General features: G+C 39.7%; 1 protein-coding gene across 50 annotated transcripts in view; it reads right to left on the bottom strand.

The window, feature by feature from the left end:
• Window positions 1-23,240, bottom strand: part of NEB (nebulin) — a 193,599-nt gene that overhangs the window by 60,972 nt on the left and 109,387 nt on the right. For 45 of the 50 annotated variants that reach the window (XM_050969087.1, XM_050969101.1, XM_050969094.1 and 42 more), the window contains 22 exons: window positions 23,092-23,196; window positions 20,706-20,813; window positions 18,573-18,884; window positions 17,481-17,684; window positions 17,174-17,278; window positions 15,657-15,764; window positions 14,595-14,906; window positions 12,086-12,289; window positions 11,738-11,842; window positions 11,051-11,155; window positions 10,642-10,953; window positions 8,951-9,055; window positions 8,587-8,685; window positions 7,836-7,937; window positions 7,501-7,608; window positions 5,897-6,208; window positions 5,625-5,729; window positions 5,435-5,539; window positions 4,797-4,901; window positions 3,679-3,786; window positions 3,463-3,576; window positions 862-1,059 (listed from right to left, as the gene is read on the bottom strand). In XM_050969087.1, coding sequence (XP_050825044.1) covers window positions 862-1,059; window positions 3,463-3,576; window positions 3,679-3,786; window positions 4,797-4,901; window positions 5,435-5,539; window positions 5,625-5,729; window positions 5,897-6,208; window positions 7,501-7,608; window positions 7,836-7,937; window positions 8,587-8,685; window positions 8,951-9,055; window positions 10,642-10,953; window positions 11,051-11,155; window positions 11,738-11,842; window positions 12,086-12,289; window positions 14,595-14,906; window positions 15,657-15,764; window positions 17,174-17,278; window positions 17,481-17,684; window positions 18,573-18,884; window positions 20,706-20,813; window positions 23,092-23,196 — 3,441 coding nt within the window. The remainder of the gene's footprint in view (window positions 1-861; window positions 1,060-3,462; window positions 3,577-3,678; window positions 3,787-4,796; window positions 4,902-5,434; window positions 5,540-5,624; window positions 5,730-5,896; window positions 6,209-7,500; window positions 7,609-7,835; window positions 7,938-8,586; window positions 8,686-8,950; window positions 9,056-10,641; window positions 10,954-11,050; window positions 11,156-11,737; window positions 11,843-12,085; window positions 12,290-14,594; window positions 14,907-15,656; window positions 15,765-17,173; window positions 17,279-17,480; window positions 17,685-18,572; window positions 18,885-20,705; window positions 20,814-23,091; window positions 23,197-23,240) is intronic. The other 5 variants (XM_050969125.1, XM_050969135.1, XM_050969132.1 and 2 more) reach the window with 4 other exon arrangements.

The raw sequence follows: 23,240 nt of genomic DNA, 5'->3' as shown, positions 1-23,240 counted from the left end.
TCAAAATCAGTTTTGAAAGTTTATAGCTGCGAATGAAGAAAAGTGTTCAAATATCACAGCTCGTCTTTGTTATTTTCAGCTTTTTCTACAGGAATTTATATGAGAAGTAAAAGTAGAACAAAGTGGCAACCCACAGCATGTAGAGTCAGATTATTCAGATGTAATCAGACCTTCTTGGGTAAAAAGGACCATTTCATATTGATTTAATAGTACAATTGTATGGTCAACTAAGCCAGTGCGTTCCAACCTGTTTGGTCAGTTGTACCAGTGTACTAGACTTTGATCCCTGTCTTTGGTGCAGCACCCAAAGGTGGCAGGGCACAGGTAAACCACTTTTGCACTCTTTTGATTCCAGGAGCTTCTGGGAGCTGTTTTGGCCCCGTTGTAAGTGAGAGCATTCCAAAGGGAGCGTTATAATGCCTGAGGATCACTGCAGTGCTGCAGTGCTTTGACCACATCTTGTAATCCCAACATGCCTCCTACACCAACCCTAGTCGTTAGAAGCTACTGGCATGCTTGGGCAAGTCAGGTTTGTATGTTTCTGTACGACCTTACCCAAAGCTCACTGAAGGCAATAGGAAAAAAAAACAAATGTGGACTCCAGTGGACTTGGATTAGGCCTGTACATTTTAACCTTTTTTCCAATTTTCAAACCAAATAATAAATAACAAGCTCAGAAAAATCCTTTGAGAAATTGTTTAAAGCCCCCCTGAACATTATGGCTGATTCAATTAAATGATGTTATTAAGCAATTTGGAAGCAGTTATTAATTTCACATATAACTACTTTTTTTTTTAAAGGTAATTTAGCCAGAAGGCTGTGAAGCTACCCGAACTTGGAATGACTAAACAGGGTACATACATCACTCAAAATCTCCTGGGCTTTCTTGGCCAGAACAACATCATTTTCTTCAGGTGAACAATTCCACTGGTGGAGGTAGGTTCGGTACTCAAGATCACTGAGGATATATTGACACTTTTTAGCCAACAGGTGATTCAACATGTCACTTGGAATATGGACGTTTGCCTTGGTGTCCTCATAATTCTTTCTGTAGGCCAGCTGGAAAGGAAATATGGGGGACAGGGGAGAGAGTAAAAATGTGTATTTTTCAGGCACAGTTCTGACTAGAAACAGAGCTATATCACAGGGTCTAATCCAGCACCTTTTCAACTCAATGACAAACTCCCATTGACTGCAGTGGGATCAGGACTGAGCCTATAATGCTGAAGAAATATTTATTAAATTAAAATGTTTAAAATTAATTCTACTGGAGTGCTATAAGAGAAGGAGTGGCCCTTGTCCTGTTAGATTCACACAGCTGGTTAAAAAATGCATGAGACTTTGAGGTACAGTAACTCCTCATTTAATGTTGTAGCTATGTTCCTGAAAAATGTAACTTTAAGTGGAACGATGTTAAGCGAATCCAATTTCCCCATAGGAATTAATGTAAAGGGCAGGGAGTTAGGTTCCAGGGAATTTTTTTTCGCTAGACAAAAGACTCCCTCTCTCTCTCTATATATATAATATGTGTGTGTGTGTATATATATACATATACATAGATACACACACAGCATAAGTTTTAAACAAACAATTTAATACTGTACACAACAAGGGTGATTGTGAAGCTTGGTTGAGGTGGTGAAGTCAGAGGGTGGAAGAGGGAGGGATTTCCCAGCGAATGCCTTACTGCTAAATGATGAACTAGCACTTGGCTGAGCCCTCAAGGATTAACATGCTGTTGTTAATCTAGCCTCATGCTCTACAAGGCAGCACGAATAGAGGGAGGGGAGACAGGGACATACACCATGTGTGAGAGAGAGACATGCATTGCCTCTTTCAGTATGCTGACCCTACTCTTAAGTACATTGCCTTTTAAAGTAGATCAGCAAGTTGAGATAGCAAGTGCTACCAGCAAGCTCCCTCTGTCCTAGGCTTTATCATGTCCCCCTTCCCTTCTCTGTGGAGATAAGGTACAGGAGTGGGGGAAGAGGACACCCTGACATTAGGCCCTCCTTCTCCCCCTCCCCTCTGCACAGCAAGCAGGAAGTTCCCGGGAGCAGCTCCAAGGCAGAGGGCAGGAGCAGCACACGGCAGTGGGGCAGGGACAGCTGAACTGCCAGGCAATTGCTAGCACAGGGAACTTACGGGAGTGGAGAGCTGATAGGGGGGCTGCTGGTTCACCCTGGTTCCAAGCAGGGCCAGTTCCAGCTTTTCTGCTGCCCGAAGCAGTGGACCGGGATGTGGGGGGGAGAAGACCATCAGCAGCTTTTCGGCGGCAGCTCAGTCACGCCGCTCCGTTCTTCGGCAGCAAGTCCTTCGCTCCCTCTCTTTCTCTTTGGTGGCACTTCAGTGGCAGCTCAAAGAGGAAGAGAGGGACTGAGGGACCTGCCGCCGAATTGCTGCAGAAGACCCAGATGTGCCACCCCTTTCCATTGGCCGCCCCAAGCGCCTGCTTTCTTCGCTGGTGCCTGGAGCTGGCCCTGGTTCCCAGCTCCCACCAGCTAGCTCAAACAGGCTGCTCTTCCTGCATGCAGTGAACAAAGCAGGCAGCTGCCAAACAATGTTATAAGGGAGCTTTGAGCAACTTTAAACGAGCATGTTCCCTAATTAGACTCATAGACTTTAAGGTCAGACGGGACCAATGTGATCATCTAGTCTGACCTCCTGCACAAAGCAGGCCACAGAACCCTACCCATTGTTCAGTAACGTAACAATGAAACAATGTTAACTGGGACGACTAAGTAACGAGTTACTGTAAAAGCAGTCCTAAACTCCAGCTACCACTTCTAATCTACGAAGCTGGAAAACAACATTTCTTGTGAGTAAGAGCACTGTTTTCTGGGGGTGGGTCCGACACAGCCCCAGCCACTCCTTGCAGGGTAAGAGGAAGTCCCATCCTCTTCTGCCTCCAGCCCAGCCGGGACTACCAGCTGATCCTGGCTCAGGGTAGGAGCCACTGGCTGGGGTGTCCCCAGCCCCGTGGTGATTTACCTCTCCGCCAGCTGCTCTGGGTGCCTAAAACATTGTACATTCGCTTCTAGGAAGTGATGTGTGACTTCTTTTGCAGCTTCCCTTTGCTTTGCTGTCAGAAACTCATTTTCTGCAGGGAAGCAAAGAAATCTGAGCGGGACTTTAACTCTGCGCATGCGCAGTGGTGTAAAATTCTCCCAGGAGTAAATGGGAAACAGTAAAAGCTTATGTTTTTTCTATTCTAATGTATCTAATCTTTCATTACCTCTCCTTTTAGTTTCCTAGTTTCATATATAATTGTTTATTCCCAGCTAAATACCTATGGCTCAGAAAAAGATATGCCAATATAAAATAATGTTTTGATTTCATCAATACAGTAATATTAGCTAGATGTTAAATCTTAAATGCCTTTTATGTGCAAATCCCTCATGGGAGGGTTGTAGGATCAGAGTTAGGCACACACTAAATATGGAAAAGAGAAAAAACCCTCACCGCACTCCTTAGTTTTTGGAAAGCTAGAGAATGAACAACACTGGGGAATTCGGAGATATGCTTCCCAGCCAGGTAATGGCCCTTCTGCTTCTCATAGAACTCTTTGTATTTAAGCTGCAAAACATTCACATGGAAATTGTTGAGATCATTAAAATAAGCAATGCCCATACAAAAAAAAGATATGTGGGATATAATTAAAAGAAGATTCATACTAACCTCACTGTTAATATAATCAGCATGCTTAGCTCCAACGATAGGGATGTACTCTGGAGGCAAAGTATAGCCTATGGCCTTACCAGTTTCCCATGAATGCTTATATCGTTTCTAGTCAAAGAAAACATATGTAAGTTTTGATTAAACGTACAGCATATTTTCCAGTAAACATACCACACTGGCAAAATATGTAGCATCAGCTTCTTCCCTTCTTACTGAGAAGTACCTTACTCCAAAAACGGCCCCACTGAAGTCAGAGGGATCACTCACCAAGGAAGGTGTTTTTCAGTGTGAATAATGGATCAGAATCTCAGTCCCAATACAATAAAGCACTTGAGCACAAGCTTAACTTTGTTTTCATACTTGAATAACACTGCTTTCCTCATTTGGGGCTCTGGCCTCTAATATTGATATCCCCCTTTCATAATTTAAATAGGAAGCCTGGTATTAAAGCACTACCTGGAACTGGAAAAGATTTATATCAAGACGTATGCCTCACAAACATGCAAACCTGCCAAGTCCTATTATTAGTATTTATTTATGATAGCCTCACTACGTGGGAAGTGTTTTCCAGACAGATGTTTAACATATCTTAAATACTATAAACATAATTTAGGGCTGGACTGTAAAACCTTTACTCGTATCGATGAGCAGTTACTGACCCCAGCAGGTATAGCTACTCACCCATTAAAGTTAATGGAACTACTCACATGGGTAACTGCTCAACAATGTGAATAAAGGGTTCACAATTTGGCCTTTAAGCAGTAAATAAAACTAAGTTTCACCAGTAACATATCCAGATATTTCACAAAATCTAAAACATTTTTCTACATGCAAAATATTTAGAATAATAATACATATAGCCAGTGTAGAACACTTTTCATCAGTAGATCTCAAAGCACTCTACAAAGGAAGGTAAGTACTATTATCCCTACTTTATAGATGGGACACAGAAGGGAAGTTACTTGCACAAGGTAACTCAGAAGGCCAGTAGGAGAGCCTGTAACGGAACTCAGGCCTCCTTAGTCCTAGTCCAGTGTGCTATCCACTGGGAAATTACAGTTAACATTAATATATAATATAAGTTTAGTCAGTTAGACATGCCGTTTACCAAATCTTACATCACTATAGAGCTTAGACATCTCTCTGGTGTGGTTCAATGCTGGAGTGTCATCAGAACCAATGAAGTGGCCTCTATCAAGGTTAAATGTTTCTTTGTATTTCAGCTAAAGAAGAAAATAAAGACTGTGTTAATGACTTATAGGAAATGAATTCGTTGATTGGTCAGCTTATGAGAAACAGGCATTTACACCCATTTGCACTACCTTATCTGAATTATGTTATTTAGTGCATATCAGTCATTCTGGGACCTAGGCAAGTATCATCATAATGGTTCATCAAAAATTTCATACATTACTCTAATGGAATGAAAACTCTTGATCTGCAGAAATATTTTAGTAGGTGTTCTATAAATTAAGCCAGTGTACTACACTGGCTTCACCCAGAACAGGACTAATTTTTTTTTAATAATTTAAGCAAAATGTATAGAGACTATGATTATTGGAGATCTTAAATTTTCTTTAAAAATGCAAAATGTAATGATACAGTAATATTGTGTTGCTCACTTATTTAACACTTTTACCAAACAAAACTGCAGCATTCATATATTAACTATAGACCCCATCCTAGCAGTAATAATCAAACCATCTAATAATTTTGCTAATACATTATTACAGTTTCCAAAAAAAATAATGCTTACATCACTCTGATTGACTGAGTTGATCTTCGCCAAAACAATGTCTGGAGTATCAACCACACTTGTGAAATGGGAATAGTTATCAAGGGCTTCTTTCGTATAGGCTCTCTGCAAAAAGAGATGACAAAATCTTCTTAAATACCATGCACTGGAAATAGGAGGGAAATTTGTATTTGTGAAAACTTTCACTCACCTTATCTATTAACTCTTGGGCTTTCTTAACTTTCCTATGTTCCACTGAATCCAAAGGCATCCACCCACAACCCCGGATCCATTCCAGATCAGATTTATAGATATTCTGAAAACATGAAAACAAATGCAAAGAAATATACATATTATATAGACAAATGCATGAGTTAAACTAAAGAGAAATCTTTCACTTTTTTAAGCTTACGTGGTACAGGCCATGTACATAAACCCGCAAAGAATCAAAATCATGTAATATAAATAAGGGAAATCACTTACATCACTCTGTAGATCATAGGCCTTCCTTGCCTGGATGCAATCATTCTGGTCAGGGTGACACGTCCATTCGTGTAGGTATTGCCGATAATCAATATCACTGACCAATGTCTGGCATTCCTTGGCCGCCAAGACTGATATCATATCCGCGGGAATGTTAATATTGGACTTTGATTTGTGATAAGCTGATTTGTACAATCTGTCATTCTGGATCTGGCCTGCATGCTCAAACCACACCAGCTTGGGATCATCTCTCATACTGGGAACACCAACATAGTGACCTCTGTGATTAACATACTCAGCTTTATATTGCAGCTGGCAAGGGGGGAGAAAAAATATTTAAATATCAGCACTGAATAGTGAACTGAACACAACTAAACCTGTTTCTTCTCTTTCTACCCTGTAAAATCTATGTTTTCTTCAACATCAGGAATAAATGGAACTCTATTATATAAGCAATGTGCTGCTAACTACATTTCAATTTTCAGGGCATTCCAGTATACATATACTATAGGATGAGGTGAGGGATAATGTTAGGATATATATTCCTTCCTCTTTAATGGCAATGCTACTTTTCAGCTTAATTTTCTGCCATGTTTTAAACAGGGGATACAGCAACTTCTTCAGCACAACTAGAACACCTTGCAATTACTTTGCTCACATTTGCATATAACCATAGCTTTGCAAATAGTTTGAAAAAAAGAATTTGAAAATGGCATCAATAGTTTGCCAAGCTGTATTGAAAATTCAACTCTAAGCAATGTTACTTCTTTTATTTAGAAATGTGCATATTCAGCTATCGAGAAGCAATCACATAATATATTCAGTATGTATTTTATGCCAAAATACTTGTGGTGTATTTGATCTTACAGATTGTTCATGACAAAGTCTCTTATACTCCTAAAGATGGTCAACAGAATTCCACCTACTGCACTACAGGCAAGGGTGTATGGGGAAAAGGACAGCATCTCTTTAAGGGACAGCTTGGAATCTACAACCTGGAGATCATCACGGAGGCTCTTCCCTGAGGGGCTCAATTATATAAAGAAGAAGAAGAAGCAGAGCAGGAGGGAGAGAGGAGAAGCCAGACAGACTGTAGTTGGTGGCAGTTGCTCTCTCAGACACTAGGAGACAAGCCTAACCTGACTCGGAGAATTGGGTGAGGATTGTAAGTTTGGGGAACCTAAATCCAGGGCCTGACGAACTGTTTATTAGAAGGGACCATTGTGTCTGATTAATGTGTGTCAGCTTCTCCTTGCCCTGGACTGAATCTCCTGCTGCTCTAGTTGGAGAAATTAAGGTGGGGGCACACCTGAAGGCCCTCACCTTTACACACTATCAGAGCTTTCGCTATTCTCTCGGGCCAGATTCTGTAAATGTATCAGAACCTGGACCTTAGCCAGCAATACCCCTATATTAAATAAAACAAGGTTGATACCAGAGACAGCTGGAGGGCAGTGGCCTGGAGATCACTGAAACAAAGCTAGGGTTTGGCTCCCACTGAAGCCTTTTGAATATAAATTGTTGAGGTTGCGGGTTTGCAGGTTTGCCAGGCCCCAAGTAGTCTCCTGCTGAAGTCATGTGATTACCTAAAAAAACATCCTTACCTCACTTTGGACATCACCAGAGTGCTTAGCATGACGAAGCTGCACAGCATCAGGAGGTAAAAGATAACCAGTAGATTTCACTTTTTCCCAGCTTTCCTTGTATAGGTTCTGTAGGAAATAAAACATGAAAGAAAGTTAAAACCAAGAATAAAACCACTATAACTATCACTCCTTCTATGGATATGTGACCATATACAATATTAGAAGCTGAGATTCTGACTCCAGGACATTCTTAGAAAGTCAATCGGTTCAAATATTATACATTCTCCTAGTAAGTTATTAATGTGACTACAAATTGTCAGATGATCAAGTATTTCCTGGTGGTGAACACATACCTGGTTAAGAATTCTGGCTGCCTCTCGGGCCATTTCTTGCTGTGGCGTGTCTGTTAGAGTATAATTTGACTTGATGGCATTCCAGTCTTGGTGGTATTTAATCTGCAAAAAAAGATTTATGGAATAAATGCATTGTAAGGTCATCACAACATTTAGAAAATGTAACATCAAGACCACAATTATATATATGAAATAATTTATAAGGATTATTATTGTCAACATTTTCAAGGCCAAATTCACACAAGACACCAACCACACAGAGAGACATTAAAGAATGGAGGAAGTTATGTATTAAAGGCAACTCCAGGATCATGGTACAAAGCCATGTACCTTTGGAGGCATGTTCCAATTCGAACTGGTGCAGGAAATAAAAAGCTGATATTGGCCTATTCTCTTCCAGTGGGAGGCACATTGAATAAAAGGTGCATGCTCTCATGGGTAGAGGGGCGGGTTATGTCAAGCCCACTGGCCAACTCCTCATATGCTGGCCTTCTGTCCTGGCTGGTGAAGGGACTGTTGAGTGCCTCATATTGGAAAGTTCACAATGGTTGGGAGGGATCACTCTTCCTTAGAAACCAGTCCCTTTCAGCACAAAGGAGGTGGATGAGTTCAGCAATACTCATATCAGTCCCACAAATTCAAGGAATCCACAGGCATTGGGCCAGAATGAGGTCTGGATTAGTTTTTTTCCTTTTAAAGACAAAGTTTTACAGATACATTTAATAGCCCAAAAATAAACCAATATACTTACATCACTCCGAATTTCACCACTTTGTTTTGCCGTGATATAATCAACCCTGTCAGCCACTGGAGTAAACTTGAGAGTTTCAGCTTTTGTGCGGTACTTTCTCTGTAAAAGGGCAAAACAATGGAATAATAATTGTATTACAGTACCTTCTACCCAAATAAAACAATCCCATCTAAAAAGTGAAAAAGAAAAGCTACATGGAAGACCAGAATTAATTTACAAGCCAATGCAAGACAAATATAGTGGAAAGATCCAGCTTTTTATTACAAAAATTACAATAAAAGTAAAATGTTGATGCATTTGCAAATTACAAATACCTGCAGTTATAAACACACATGAATATTTAACACTTATACTTAATAATTACCTCATTCAGGAGATCTTGGACATGCTTGACATGGTTGATTCCAACAGAGTCATTTGGCATCCACCCAATTCCACGTAGCCATTCCAAATCAGATTTGTAAACAGCCTGTGGAGACAAAACAGAATCCATGTCTTTAGTTTGAGTTTTCTGCCCAACACGGTTAGTTTCATAAATAACAGGTCTGATCCTGCTCATCTTTCACATCCACTGATTTTCAGGTGAACATTATTGGGCTTAATATCAATGTGATCTCTAAGTTCACCATATTTTAAACATGGCATTAAATCTGGTAAGTACCCTATATACTCGTTCATAAGGTGAATATTTTTGGTAAAAAAGTGACACAAAGAGTGGGGGTCATCTTATAAACGGGTCTACACCAAAATTTGTTGATTTTAAACTCTATGGAATCATTGAATTGAATATCTAATACATTGTCATTTTGTTTACCTGGAGCATCGGCAGGCATGGAGCCCCTCAGTTCCCAGTGGCCACGGTTTACTATTCCCAGCCAATGGGAGCTGCGGGAAGCAGCACCATTGGCTGGGAATGGTGAACCGCTGCCACAGGGAGCTGAGGGGCTCCATGTGTGTGAACACTCCAGGTAAACAAAACTTCCAGGCCCACTAACAGCTTACCCTAACAGGCAGGAGCCAAAGTCTGCCAATCCCTGAAATATATGGTCGGCTTATGAAAGGGTCATACAGTTTCTACTATTTTTACCTATCCATCTTAGAGGGTCGGCTTATAAACGAACAGACTAATGAACAAGTACATATGGTAATTAAGTTATACCAAGTTCAATAATCTATTTCACCAACTACTTATATGTAGTGTTCTTTAATAGTGTTCTGTCTTTTACCATTCAAACCAGAGAAACTAAATATTGACCATCTGTACCCTAAACATGTTTTTATTGTAAAAACTTAATTCATATGAGATCAGTAGAGTTTGTTATTAGATGGCTTTAAATGTCTAGACACTGGATGTCCATGGCACCAAAGCAATGCATGTAATGACCAATAAATGCACAAGATGAAGTGTATTCCCTTAGTTTATACATTCCAATTTGTAACAGTAATATGGCACCCTAGGTAGAAATAAAGACAATTTCAAAGCAACTCTTGTATTTCTCAAATGGTAAACATCTTTCTGCCTTTGCATTTATACACTATAAGGCCACCTGATACATGCTATTGCTATGCTTGCCCAGCAATGATTTAGTTTTTTGTCTTACTGCTTAATTATTGTATGTAGTGTAGCTGTAGCCATGTTGGTCCCAAGATATTGGAGAAGTGGCTCGAAAAGCTTGTTTCTCTCACCAACAGAAGTTGGCCCAATAAAAGATATTACCTTGCCCTTTCATTTTAAAATTAATGCATTTATATTTACAGAATTACAACCTGTGACCCAATGTTTATCTCATGTATTGTGTTTGTCTGAACTTGAATGTAAGATCTTTTAAGGACCCCGTCTTTTAGTTTGTTTGGTAGAGAGCTATATATACTGTACTTATGTGCTACAATAGTAATAATAATGGCTTAAAGTTATATATCTACTAATAAAAGGCCCAATCTAACTCCAACTCAGTTCCGCAGAAAAATTTCTGTTGCCTTCAGTTAGAGCTGGAGTAGACCTATACAGAGAAGGCAATATTATAGAAGATAAAATATGAATATTTGTTAACTCACATCACTCTGCAGTTGATAGGCTTTCTTAGCCTGTATGACATCATTCTGATCTGGCAAACATGTCCACCGATGCAAGTAATTACGGTAATCAATATCACTGACCAAAGTCTGACATTTTTTGGCAGCCACAATGGGAAGCATGTCCACTGGTATACTGCATTTTGTCTTCCACGTCTGAAAGTGTTTCCTGTATTCTAGGTCACTATGAAGCTTGGCTGCATGCAGGGCCCATCGTATTTTGTTATCTTCTCTTGCACTTGGAGTCCCAATATAGTGTCCTCTCTGCGTCTCGTGATCTAATTTGTATTTATACTGGATACAGAGCAAAGACCACCGTGTAAATTACTAATATTTCTGAGGCTTTAGAAATGGATGTGAAGATCTAGAAGTGCTCTCTTTCCATACTTACATCACTGGCAATTTCTCTGGAGGCTTTGGCTGATTTAATTGGGATGGCATCTGCCCTAAAATCACAGCTCATCTTCACTTCATTCCAAGCTTCTTTATAAAGTTTCTGTGAAGACAGAAAATTGGCCCATCATTTTTCTAGCACTCTTACATTTGCAATCAGCGAAACAATTGCGCATTTAAAGTAGTCACATTAAAAAAAATCACTATCACTTATTCTTGTGCATTGTTCAGCCAAGTTCTGATGTAAATGAAGTCTCCTGGTCCTTTACTGCAAATATAATGCGTTGCTTCCAGTACTCTGAAGGTATAGCTTATGGAACTGCAATCAGAACTGAACTAAAGTCAGTTTGTAAAGATTTAGGAGAAGTTTGTAAGTCCTAGCAATTTTCCTATTTCAATAAAATGTCTGGCTTCAATAATGCATTATATTGCCAGTATTTAATGTGATAGCAGGAAATTATCATGGGTAGCATTGTTAGTAGTTATACTTAAACATTCAAAAAATTGTCTAAATACTATAAAAATTATATTCATAATGGGGGGATGTTCAAAGCATCACATAAGGACTGAACCTGTGACTCTCCCACTGACTTCAGTGGGTATTCACATGGCTAAATTATGTGTTTTGAAAATACTTTAGAATCTTAAAATTCAAAAGATACAGAAATCCTATAGATATACTTACGTTGCTAACATGAATAGCATTTGCCCTGGCTAGGTTGATTTCTGGTGTGTCTGGCATCACATGGATCGTAGTCTTGGCCTTGTCCCAAGCTTCTCTGTATTTGGACTATGAAAATAAAAAATTGTGAGATTATATATATTGTAAATATGCCAGTCCTTTTCTATAACGTCACAGCACAGTGGGCCAAAAGTCCACCCAGAATTATGAACACTAAAAGTCTAAATTTTTGGAATGCTTCTAAGGTTAACTTAAAATATAAATAACTAGTTTAACATTTTAGCAGCGAGGTTTTCTTTAATTATATATTGCACTGAAATAATTTTATATTATAAGTATGAAGTAACATACGAGGCTGATTTGCACAGCATTAGTCTTAGCAAGGAGAACGTCTGGAGTGTCAACAATATTGGTGTATTTCAAACTTTCTACAGGTGTGCGGTACATCTTTTCACTCAGGATGTCCTGGGCATTCTTCACTCTCTTCACTTCCACAGAGCCACTTGGCATCCATCCAATGCCACGCAGCCATTCCAGGTCAGATTTATATAAGGCCTACGACAGATAAGGTCAGAGAGGAACATAACTGTCATAAGTAATACCTTCATTATTTTAATCCATACTAAATAATGTAGATAGGAAAATACTAAACACTCTAGAGCTGGAGACAGAACTCCCTTTTATTGACTTTTATTTAAAGTTAATTTATACTATTGACAGGTTGATTGGTTTAAACCAAAGTGATTTAAATCATTGATTTTAAATCACCAAGTGGAAAACCGCAATTTAAATAATCGATTTGAATCAACTTTTCCATTTGTCTTTCAACTATTTTCTAAAGAAAGGTGCATTCTCATTAACTGATAGAACCATTCAAACATGTTGATTTACAACTAAATAGAGCCTTTACACTAGATTTGGAACTTCTTTTAGTGACCTACAAGGGTACACTATAACTAGATACATTTATTTAAGCAGCTGTTGTATATTCATATTTTCAGATTCTTATACATTTTACATTTTTAGTATGTTAGAAAATGATGAATGAAATGTTGCTTGATTACTAGATAATTAATTTTTTGCTCATGATTTGTGTCGAGCTGCATTAGAATGGTAACTGGAATTTAATTAAACATAAAAAACCATATAAAATGTATTTTTACTCAACAAAACAACCTTAAATGTCATATAAATAACATTTTCTTATCAAAATATGTTTCATATTTATAACTAAACGATTTATTAAACAGAGGAATCAGTTTAATTCACTGACTGCAGTTGATTACTTCAGGTCAGCCTGGGAAAATATTCAAATATGTCTGGGTGCCCTACAGGATCAAGTCTTTAATACACTACATGACCTCTTGTGCCATATTTATAAAGCTTGACCTCAAAATTTAGATACGTTCCCCCTGATTATTTCTTTATACAAAAAAGTAGCCTTTAGCTCACAGGTTTTGATAGCGTTTCATGGATTCAGCATATTCATTATTTATATAAATGTTTTAAGAGATTACAAGACGTTTAGGCCTTAATATATTTTGTATCAAATTCAGATTTAATTTTAAACAGGTTTATTTTTAAAACAATAAATCTACTATAATTTAAACAAAAAAAATCCAATTTAAATTTAAAAAAAATCATTTAAAAAAAATCATTGATTTTTATTGATCTTTTTCAGTGCAATATACCAAATGCAAGGATCAGAATTTGTGTAGTTTGCTTCCCAGGTAAACACGTAGTTAGAATCCTGGGCAGAAACTGCCTCTGAGAAGAGGGGTTTTGTCATGTCTCTCTCAAGTGACCATATGCTGTATGACTGATGAGCTTATCTAGAGGGAAAGCCATCAAAATGGAAGGTCTATGAAGGTGGTCACTGAAGTAAAAAGATACTCAAAGAATCCTCCCCTCAATATGTTCGTAACTTAGCTTTGAACAATCACCATAATAATTTACCAACCCAGCTGCAAAAACTATTTTCCCACCTGTTAGCCTACTATTGGATGAAAAGGAATAAACTAATGATGTTTGCAGAATAGAGGGCCTGGAGCCAGCCAACATAACCTTAAAAGTGGCTGAGGAGTGAGTGGAGCCAGATAGGAGATGTATTGATCCAGATTCCAGAAAATGCTGATTTGAAATGTAAACCTCACCTGGGGTAAAATATTTCCTTTGGTGCAGCTACTCACACATACATTGAGGGTTTACCCTGCACTCCCCATGCTCATAAAGAGAATCAGTCACATTATTTCCATGATTTTGTGGATGGCAAATTCAAGCAAGAGAGATAAATTGATTTGTGGACTTATCACACAGCAGGGCCAGACCTGGAACCCAGCAACAATGACTCCTAATTTCTTATGCACACTCCTTGCTTTCTTAAAATGGACATTCTGAAAGTAGATATAATCTGGACTGATAACAGATGCTGCATTGGCATCATGATCCCTCTGTAATAAAGAGTTCATTGATGATACATAATTGCTAAGGCACAAAAGAAATGCTTCAAAGAAAGCATACAAATCCTTGTCAGTTTTCAAACCACATTCCCCTACATATAGGCACAAACTCAGTAGAAATTTACTAATGCGTAAAAAGTACAACAGTGTTACCAAGGCAACTGTTCAAGTATGTTCAAAGTCACCACAAATAAGCACTGTGGGAATTCACAGCTAGGACCCACATTTGGGGGGGGAAAAAAATGAATACAACCACTGAAGAGCTGGTGAAGGAAGGAGAAACTGCAGAAAGCGTTGGGGTGATTATCATCATGTCACCCTGATGTGCCTACAGAGCCTTATATCTCAACAGTTACTAACGGAGCATCCCCAACTTGTACATACTGTACACTCCTACTTACATCACTTTGTAGATCATAGGCCTTCCTTGCCTGGATCACATCATTCTGATCTGGCAGACATGTCCACTGGTGCAAATACTGACGGTAGTCAACATCACTCGCTAATAATTGGCCTTCCTTGGCTGCATAGACAGACACCATATCAACTGGTATGTTGATCTTAGCCTTTGAACTGTGATAAGCCTTCTTGTACTCTCTGTCATTCTGCATCCTCATTACATGTGCAGCCCATGACAATTTGGGATCTTCCTTTGCAGTTCGGCATCCAATATAGTGGCCTTTCTGTTTCTCGTGGGTTTCCTTGTATTTGTACTAATAAACATAGAAAGTAAAACATTAGCAGAAACAGTCATAAATTGCAAGTCTACATGTTCTGAAGCAACTAGTGTTTATGTTTGTCCAGCTTGGGAAGGGATTTTAAAGGGTACTAGATCAGCACTTCTGAAATTCAGGTCCACTGTCCAGTGTCTCACGTTGGGCCCCCAAAAACTGATTCTCCAAATCACCAACAACTCTGGAAAATGTGGTCCATCTATTTTAACAGTTTAAAACCATGATAAAAGAAAAATACTTCAGAAGTCCCTCGCTAGTTACAATACACAGATATTCCAATTGCTTGGTAAGGTTTATAAGCAATGCTACATTTTAGATTTGAACAGATAACATGAAAGCAGTAATGACAAAAATAACATCCTTGAATTCTGTATTGGAAGCAGCAGAAATATAGTCTGTGCTTCAATTACTGAAAATGTTTGGTGGCTAAAAGTTACAGTGTATTGCAAAATAGCTCTCTGAACCTACTTTGATACCACAAATACAAAATACAATGTTCAGTTATCATTAATATTTTACCAGTAGCAAACTTTAAGTTCTATTAGAAAGAGAGGGTCAAGACAGGATTTAAAATAATGCAAATATACAAGACAGCATGCTGTTCAGACGTGAGTACACAACAGCTTTGAACTGAGCTTAGCTAGCTATACAGCTGTCTGCTGTGTTTGATATGAGGATGAATGTCCATGGCCTTTCATAGAAATGAAAGGGAGGGAACAGAGATTGTACCTCACTCGCAATATCTCTGGAAGCTCTGGCATGTTTGATAGAAATGGCATCAGCTTTTAAGTCATAATCTTTCATCTTGGCATCTTCCCAAGCTTGCTGATAATGTTTCTGTCATCAAAATCAGAGATACAATTTTAGAATTCATTTTTCTCATAAATCATATTTTCACTAGATTTATAGCATGGATGTTTTCATTTGATCCTTAACAGTTTTGTGGGTTACAAAAATTATTCCTATCTCTTTAACTGATAATTAATGCACACATGTCACGATTAATTATATAGATTCCAAACCTGTACTCTGATCCACAGAGTCATGTGCCCATTTGCAGTCCCACTGACTTCAGTGAGACTCTATAGGTAGAAGGATACCCCCACACATAGCATATTGCAGGAATGTGGTCATAGATACAGCATATCAGATACATTCACACTGTGAGTCTGGTTCAAAACCTACTGAAGTAATGAAAGATTCTCATTTTCTTCAATGTTTTTTGGATTATGCGTTGTATTAGTCTCACAGAGAAGTCACTGATCAATAATCTCCTTAGAAGTTTTGCTGTATTTATAGACTCACAGACTTTAAGGCCAAAAGGAGGCATCATGATCATCTAGTCTGACCTCCTGCACATTGCAGGCGACAGTATGTCACCCACTCACTCCTGCAATAGGCCCACAACTGCTGGCACTTCTGCTGAAAACTTAACATTTAATATGATCTTATAAAGTAATGCAAGCAATATTAAAAGATTTAAAATATCACTTTGAAACAATAATCAAGGAAGTTGAAAATAAAAGCCATGTAAGAATAATGTCAGGTGTCCAAATGAGGCTGCAAGAAGCAACAATATTCAAAGGAATTTAATTAGTATATAACATGGAAACAAAAGCTTGAAGTGTTCTCCCATTCTTCCATAGATAGACAATTTTCTGGGCCTCCAAGCCCAAGAATGTCATTGATTTTTTCTTCATGGTAGGTTGGCCTAAAATATCTTGGTCAAACCCATAAGTTCCCCTTTGGAAGTTGTCATAAAGAGGACAATTTATGCAAGACCAATGTGCTTATCTTTATGGATACTATTTTGTTTTCCTTATCTACACATGGTGTATTAAACCAGACAAAGATTATTATGCCTCTAGGCTCTATATGAAAATAATAGATAGACAGGCAACAAGTACATTTTTTAGCTCTTGGGTCAGAATCCTTGCCAGAGTAAGCCGGTGAACCTCCATTGGCTTAAAAAAAATGGTGAGAGGACAGAACACCGCGGACTCCAGATTAATGAATCTGGTCCATTGTGCTCATTAACCATGTATTATGACTAAACAAATCATAATTCTTCATCTACACTGTAAAATAAAAAAACAATTCAAAAAATAAAATTAGTATATCTATACTTATGTCAGAACCAGGCAGTTCATAATAAGAGTTCTAAAATAGGGCAGGCTAAAAACTACAGCTGCATATGACAATGTTCATTTCAATAACACTACGTATTTTTTACTTAAACATCTTACGTTGCTAACGTTCAGAGCATTGATTTTAGACTGCAGCATGACAGGCGTGTCAGCAGGAAGGGTGAACTGTGTCTTCTCTTTATCCCAGATTTTACGATAGAGAGGCTAATGAGAAAGTAAAGACAGCATTATTCAATTACGGTGCGAAAGATGCTGTATTACATTATTTTCAAATTAATTGATCTCATGGTATAAGATAGAATACATGTTATTGTTCTCTTTTGAAGTGTTTTTAACACAACAGAAAGATCCACAAAAATATCAGTGTGAATATAGAAAATATATGGTTATATAAGGGCCATCTTACCTCACTGATCTGCAGAGCATTGATCTTAGCCAAGACAACTGGCGGGGGGTCAACTACGCTGGTAAATTTCAATTCGTCTGGCCGCAGCCGATACAATCTGTCATTCACAAGCTCCTGAGCTTTCTTCACTCTAGTCACATCCACACAGCCTTGGGTCAACCAGCCAGTGCCACGCAGCCATTCCAGGTCTGACTTGTACACATTCTACAAACAAAATTGTTCTGTTAGTTATATAGGGCAAGAATGGGAGTTTATTGTCAGTGCCTAGCAAGATAGTGTACTGCACTGCTCCAGGAGCAGATCAAACAGAGTTGTAACTCTCATTGTCACAATTTCCTCTCGGATTTCCCTTTACTTTAGGGAAGACCTAATCTGCTACCTGTATAAGTTGACACAGATGCTCTGGCCAGTGAATCTGGAGGAAGAATGGAATTAAGGCTCCACCAAGTCCTTGTCCCTGCCTGCCCACTAAATTAGAAAAGAGGAAGTGACCCGAAGCAGGCTGCTTTCTCCCTCTCTCCCTCCCTCTATCATGCTGTGACCAGTGATGGAGATCGTCCTCACAGGGAAATAAGAGAGCATAGAACAAGCCACATTCTTGCCCAAAATAAATAATTTCTCTTGTACAGCCATACAAGAGAAAGTCAGACAAGTAGAAAAATAAATTGTATTTGTACTCTCTTAGTTTAAACTAAATGAATTATATCACCAGCTTTTATTTCTGCTACATAATTTCCCTGCAGTGCAGAGAACCGTGCAATAAAAACAGTTGTTTTGGTCTTAAATCCACCACACAATGTTCAGTAATGCTTTTTTCGTGACACCTTCCTTTAAAGGCTCCTTGGCCTAAATGAATGCCTCTGGCACATCCTGCTTTGCAAAAGATAAAAAGCATCCAGGTGTGAACCAGAAAGTGCCAGAAAATGTCAGACAGAAGGGGAAACATTTTTTAAAATATAAGTAAAAATATTCCAATGGTAAATGCCTGGAAAATCATTCATCACATATTTCTGGTTAAAATCTAGTGTGAGTTTGGGTATCCTCTTTCTAGACAAAATGTAGTTCTTGAGAATTATTATGTACTATACTCACATCACTCTGTAACTCATAGGCCTTCTTAGCTTGGATCACATCATTCTGGTCTGGCAGACATGTCCACTGATGCAGGTAATTGCGGTAATCCACATCACTGACCAATGTCTGACATTTCTTGGCCTGCACGATTCCCAGCATATCCACTGGGCTGGTGTATTTGGTCTTCGATTTCTCAAAATATTTCTTGTACTCTCTGTCACTCTGGATCTTGGCCGCATGAATGGACCACACCAACTTGGGATCATCCTGCAGGCTTTGGAATCCCACATAGTGGCCTAATTGCTGGCGGTAACCTGTTTTGTACTTGTACTAATAATACATTTGTAAAAAACAGAAATCAAAGAAATAAAAACAAATAAGCATTTTCATCAGGCATCTAAATATATATAAATATATGTATAAATGCTTCTGCAACTGCAGTTTAAGGTGTCTATGTTCTGTTTCAGTTGTTAAAATGTAAGTAAACTAAAAAGATTGTCTCTTTACAAGGCCCCTTGTTAAAGGCCAGATCCCGCTTCCATTGAAGTAAATGAGAATCTTTCAGCTGACTTCAGCAGAAGTTAGATCAGGTCATAATTGCTGTAAGCTAGCTCTATATGTGTTTTATGGAAAGAAGTACATATTAAAAACATTTTTCCACCATTTTTCTGATTCAAAAGTTTCAGAGGGTTGGAGAAATACCCAAGACTTCTGATGCATTTCAGGACCTTACCTGAGCCTCTGCAAAACAGAGGAGAAATATTAAGGCCTTGTCTACACCACAAAGTTGCAGCGCTGGTGAGGGGGTTACAGCGCTGCAACTTAGGAGGTGTACACATCTGCAGGGCATTACCAGCGCTGCAACTCCCCGTTTGCAGCGCTGGCCGTACACCCGGTCGAACCTCGGGTGTAGAGGATCCAGAGCTGGATCACCAGCGCTGGTCATCAGGTGTAGACACTCACCAGCGTTTTTCTTGACCTCCGTGGAATAAGCAGGTATCCCAGCATACCTGAGGAAGCCTCTCTGGTAATCAAGCAGGTATCCTTCCCCGCGGTTTGCTCTCGCGTTCCCCGAACCCCCCCGCAAGCAGGTCTCCTTCCCTGCGGTTTGCAGGGGGGTTCGGGGAACGCGAGAGCAAACCGCGGAGAAGGAGACCTGCTTGCGGGGGGGTTCGGGGAACGCGAGAGCAAACCGCGGGGAAGCAGGTCTCCTTCCCCGGTTTGCTCCAGTGTTCCCCGAACCCCCCTGCAGACCGCGGGGAAGGAGACCTGCTTGCAGGGGGGTTCGGGGAACACCGGAGCAAACCGCGGGGAAGGAGACCTGCTTGCAGGGGGGTTTGGGGAACGCGAGAGCAAACCGCGGGGAAGGAGACCTGCTTGCGGGGGGGTTCGGGGAACGCGAGAGCAAACCGCGGGGAAGCAGGTCTCCTTCCCCGGTTTGCTCCAGTGTTCCCCGAACCCCCCTGCAGACCGCGGGGAAGGAGACCTGCTTGCAGGGGGGTTCGGGGAACACCGGAGCACACCGCGGGGAAGGAGACCTGCTTGCAGGGGGGTTCGGGGAAAGCGAGAGCAAACCGCAGGGAAGGAGACCTGCTTGCAGGGGGCTTCGGGGAACACCGGAGCAAACCGCGGGGAAGGAGACCTGCTTCCCCGCGGTTTGCTCTCGCGTTCCCCGAACCCCCCTGCAAGCCGCCCAACAGCGCTGCAGTGTGGCCACATCTAACACCACTTGCAACGCTGGTTGCTGTAAGTGTGGCCACTCTGCAGCGCTGGCCCTATACAGCTGTACTAATACAGCTGTAACAACCAGCGCTGCAAAATTGTAGATGTAGACATACCCTTAGTTACCTGAACTATTTCCAAAATAATTCAATCAACTCTCACTTTACATAATCACTGGTGGTTTATGATCTACTTAAATTAATTGTACTTAGTGTGAAACTGCTATGATTCGACATTTTAAAAATCATTATAAGACGCAACTAAGATTATAAATAATATAAAATATACTACTCATTGTTAAAAACCTATGCATAGTTTTAAAACAAAATTTTTTGAATTGGCTATTGATATAAATACATTTCTAGTGTTTTTAATAAGAAAACTACATTAGCTTTACCCAAAATAAATAAATAAGATGTAAGACTGTACCTCACTAGCAATGTCTCTAGAAGCCTTGGCGTGTGTTATTTCAATGGCATCAGCTCTTAAATCATAACCTTTTTCCTTGGCTTCTTCCCAGCTTAGTTGATACAATTTCTGTGGATGAAGTGAATATGTTAACATGCACATATACAAATAGTGTAAATATTTTTCATAGACAGTAATCAATACAAAATTAGTTCAAATTACTCATAATGGAATATAAAATTTGTATATATATTTTTTAAATTTAAAAAATCCCCTTTAAAATCCAGTATGTTCCTCTATGTGGATCACTCTCACAGCTGTCTGTGAGGGAGCATAAGTTATGGTTACCAAAGGTTTACTTGTGCTAAAATACATTTACTAAGACACATCTGGCCCTAAGTGAAAAGAAAGAATCTATCCAAAGACTATAAACTATTGAGACTTAGGGTATGGCTACATTTGGAATTTCAAAGCGCTGCCGCGGCAGCGCTTTGAAGTGTGAGTGTAGTCAGAGCGGCAGCGCTGGGAGAGAGCTCTCCCAGCGCTGCATGTAAACCACATCCCTTACGGGTGTAGCGTGCAGCGCTGGGAGCCGCGCTCCCAGCGCTGCTGCCCTGATTACACTGACGCTTTACAGCGCTGTATCTTGCAGCGCTCAGGGGGGTGTTTTTTCACACCCCAGTTGCAGCGCTGTAAAGTGTGAGTGTAGCCAAGCCCTAAGGCTTACAGATCAAGCCGAACACTGTTAGAGTTCTTTAATCACTGATGTGTTCCTTTTATATGGTAGAAAGTTACCTTCCTCCCAAAAGTTCATTTGGGTACCATGGCCTCAGTTTATTCTGTGACGGTGCACTCTATATGATTTTATAAAAATATGCTAATGAGTGAATATAATGTAACTGGAATATGCTTCATGCAAAAGGTCTCTTGTAAAGTATCATTACAAAGCTTATAATCTACTGAGTGTGGTCATCCTATTTGTATAAATGTATCACTCTTGTATCTGAAACTAGAAATATAAAATATAACTCTGAAGGCCTATTGTAATTATGCAAAGTGTAGGCCATTAATGGCTGTTTGGAATCTTGATGGCTCCCATCAACCAGAACAATTGACTGTGGATGGCTCTGTTTGCAAGCAAGCCTTTCTGTGAGTCAGGCTGGGAGACATGAAGGCTTGAGGTCTTACAGTGACATGCAATCATGTCACTTGAACTGGAATCCATCTTTAACCTGGTGCTTTTCCATTGAGAAGGCAGAGTGGGGGGGGGGGTGGAAACCCAGAGGGACAAAGAATTCCTGCCTTATGCAAAAGATATATAAATGGGTGGAACAGAACAAAGTAAAGAGCCATCATGAAGAATCCCCTAGCTACCACCTGAGCTGGAATAAGAGCAGTACCAGGGGAAAGAATTGTGCCCAGGCCTGGAAGGTGTCCAGTCTGAAGAAAAAACTTACTGAAGGGTAAGATTAACTGTATTCAGTTTGATTAGACATAAATTTGTGTGTTTTATTTTATTTGGTGACTTACTTTGTTAGAATCATAGAATAGCAAGGCTGGAAGGGACCTCAGGAGGTCATCTAGTCCAACCCCCTGCTTAAAGCAACACCAATCCCCAGACAGATTTTTGCCCCTAATCCCTAAACGGCCCCCGCAAGTACTGAACTTACAACTCTGGGTTTAGCAGGCTAATGCTCAAACCACTGAACTATCCCTCTTCCCTAGCTCTGGCTGTCACTATTTGAAACCATTTAAATCCTACTTTTTGTATTTAATATCACTTTTTACTTATTAATTAACTCAGCGTATGTATTAATACCTGGGAAGGCAAACAGCTGCGCATATCTCTCTATCAGTGTTATAGAGGGCAAACAATTGATGAGTTTACCCTGCATACAGGGTAAAATAGATTTATTTGGGTTTAGAACCCACTGGGAGTTGGGTATCTGAAGACAAGAGCACTTCTGTAATCTGCTTTCAGGTAAGCCTGCAGCTATCAGGGGATGTGATTCAGATCTAGGTCTGGCTAGTGAGTCTGGTTCAAACCAGGCAGGGCACTAAAGTCCTAAGCTGACAGGGCAGGAAGGCAGGGGCAGAACTGGCATCACATCACTTGGCAGCTCCCAGGAGTGGTTCTACGATCCAACCTGTCACATAATTCGTGTTATGTTGATGAATATCTCTCACAAGTTAATTCATTTGGAATTTAGATATTTACTTTAGCTACTTCTATGGTTTATAATGGAGCAGGTTTTGAGCTTTGAATAGGATAGAGAATTACATTAGAAAATACATGTCAGACCCTGGCTTGAGTTATGACTGAGTGGACATTGTCTCGCTTTGCAATGTGGAATTTGATATGTATTTTTGGAGAAATGCATTTATGATTTTTACTTTAATATCTTACCTTACTGATGTTCAGAGCATTGATTCTGGACTGCAGCATCTCAGGGGTATCAGAAGGAAGGGTAAACTGGGTCTTCTCTTTATCCCAAACCTCCCGATATAAAGCCTAAGGACAAAGCAGTCACAGAGATATTTAGTACAATGTTGAGA

This window comes from Gopherus flavomarginatus, chromosome 10, assembly GCF_025201925.1.
Source record: "Gopherus flavomarginatus isolate rGopFla2 chromosome 10, rGopFla2.mat.asm, whole genome shotgun sequence".
Lineage (NCBI taxonomy): Eukaryota > Metazoa > Chordata > Testudines > Testudinidae > Gopherus > Gopherus flavomarginatus.
This window is presented reverse-complemented; position numbering and strand designations above follow the sequence as displayed.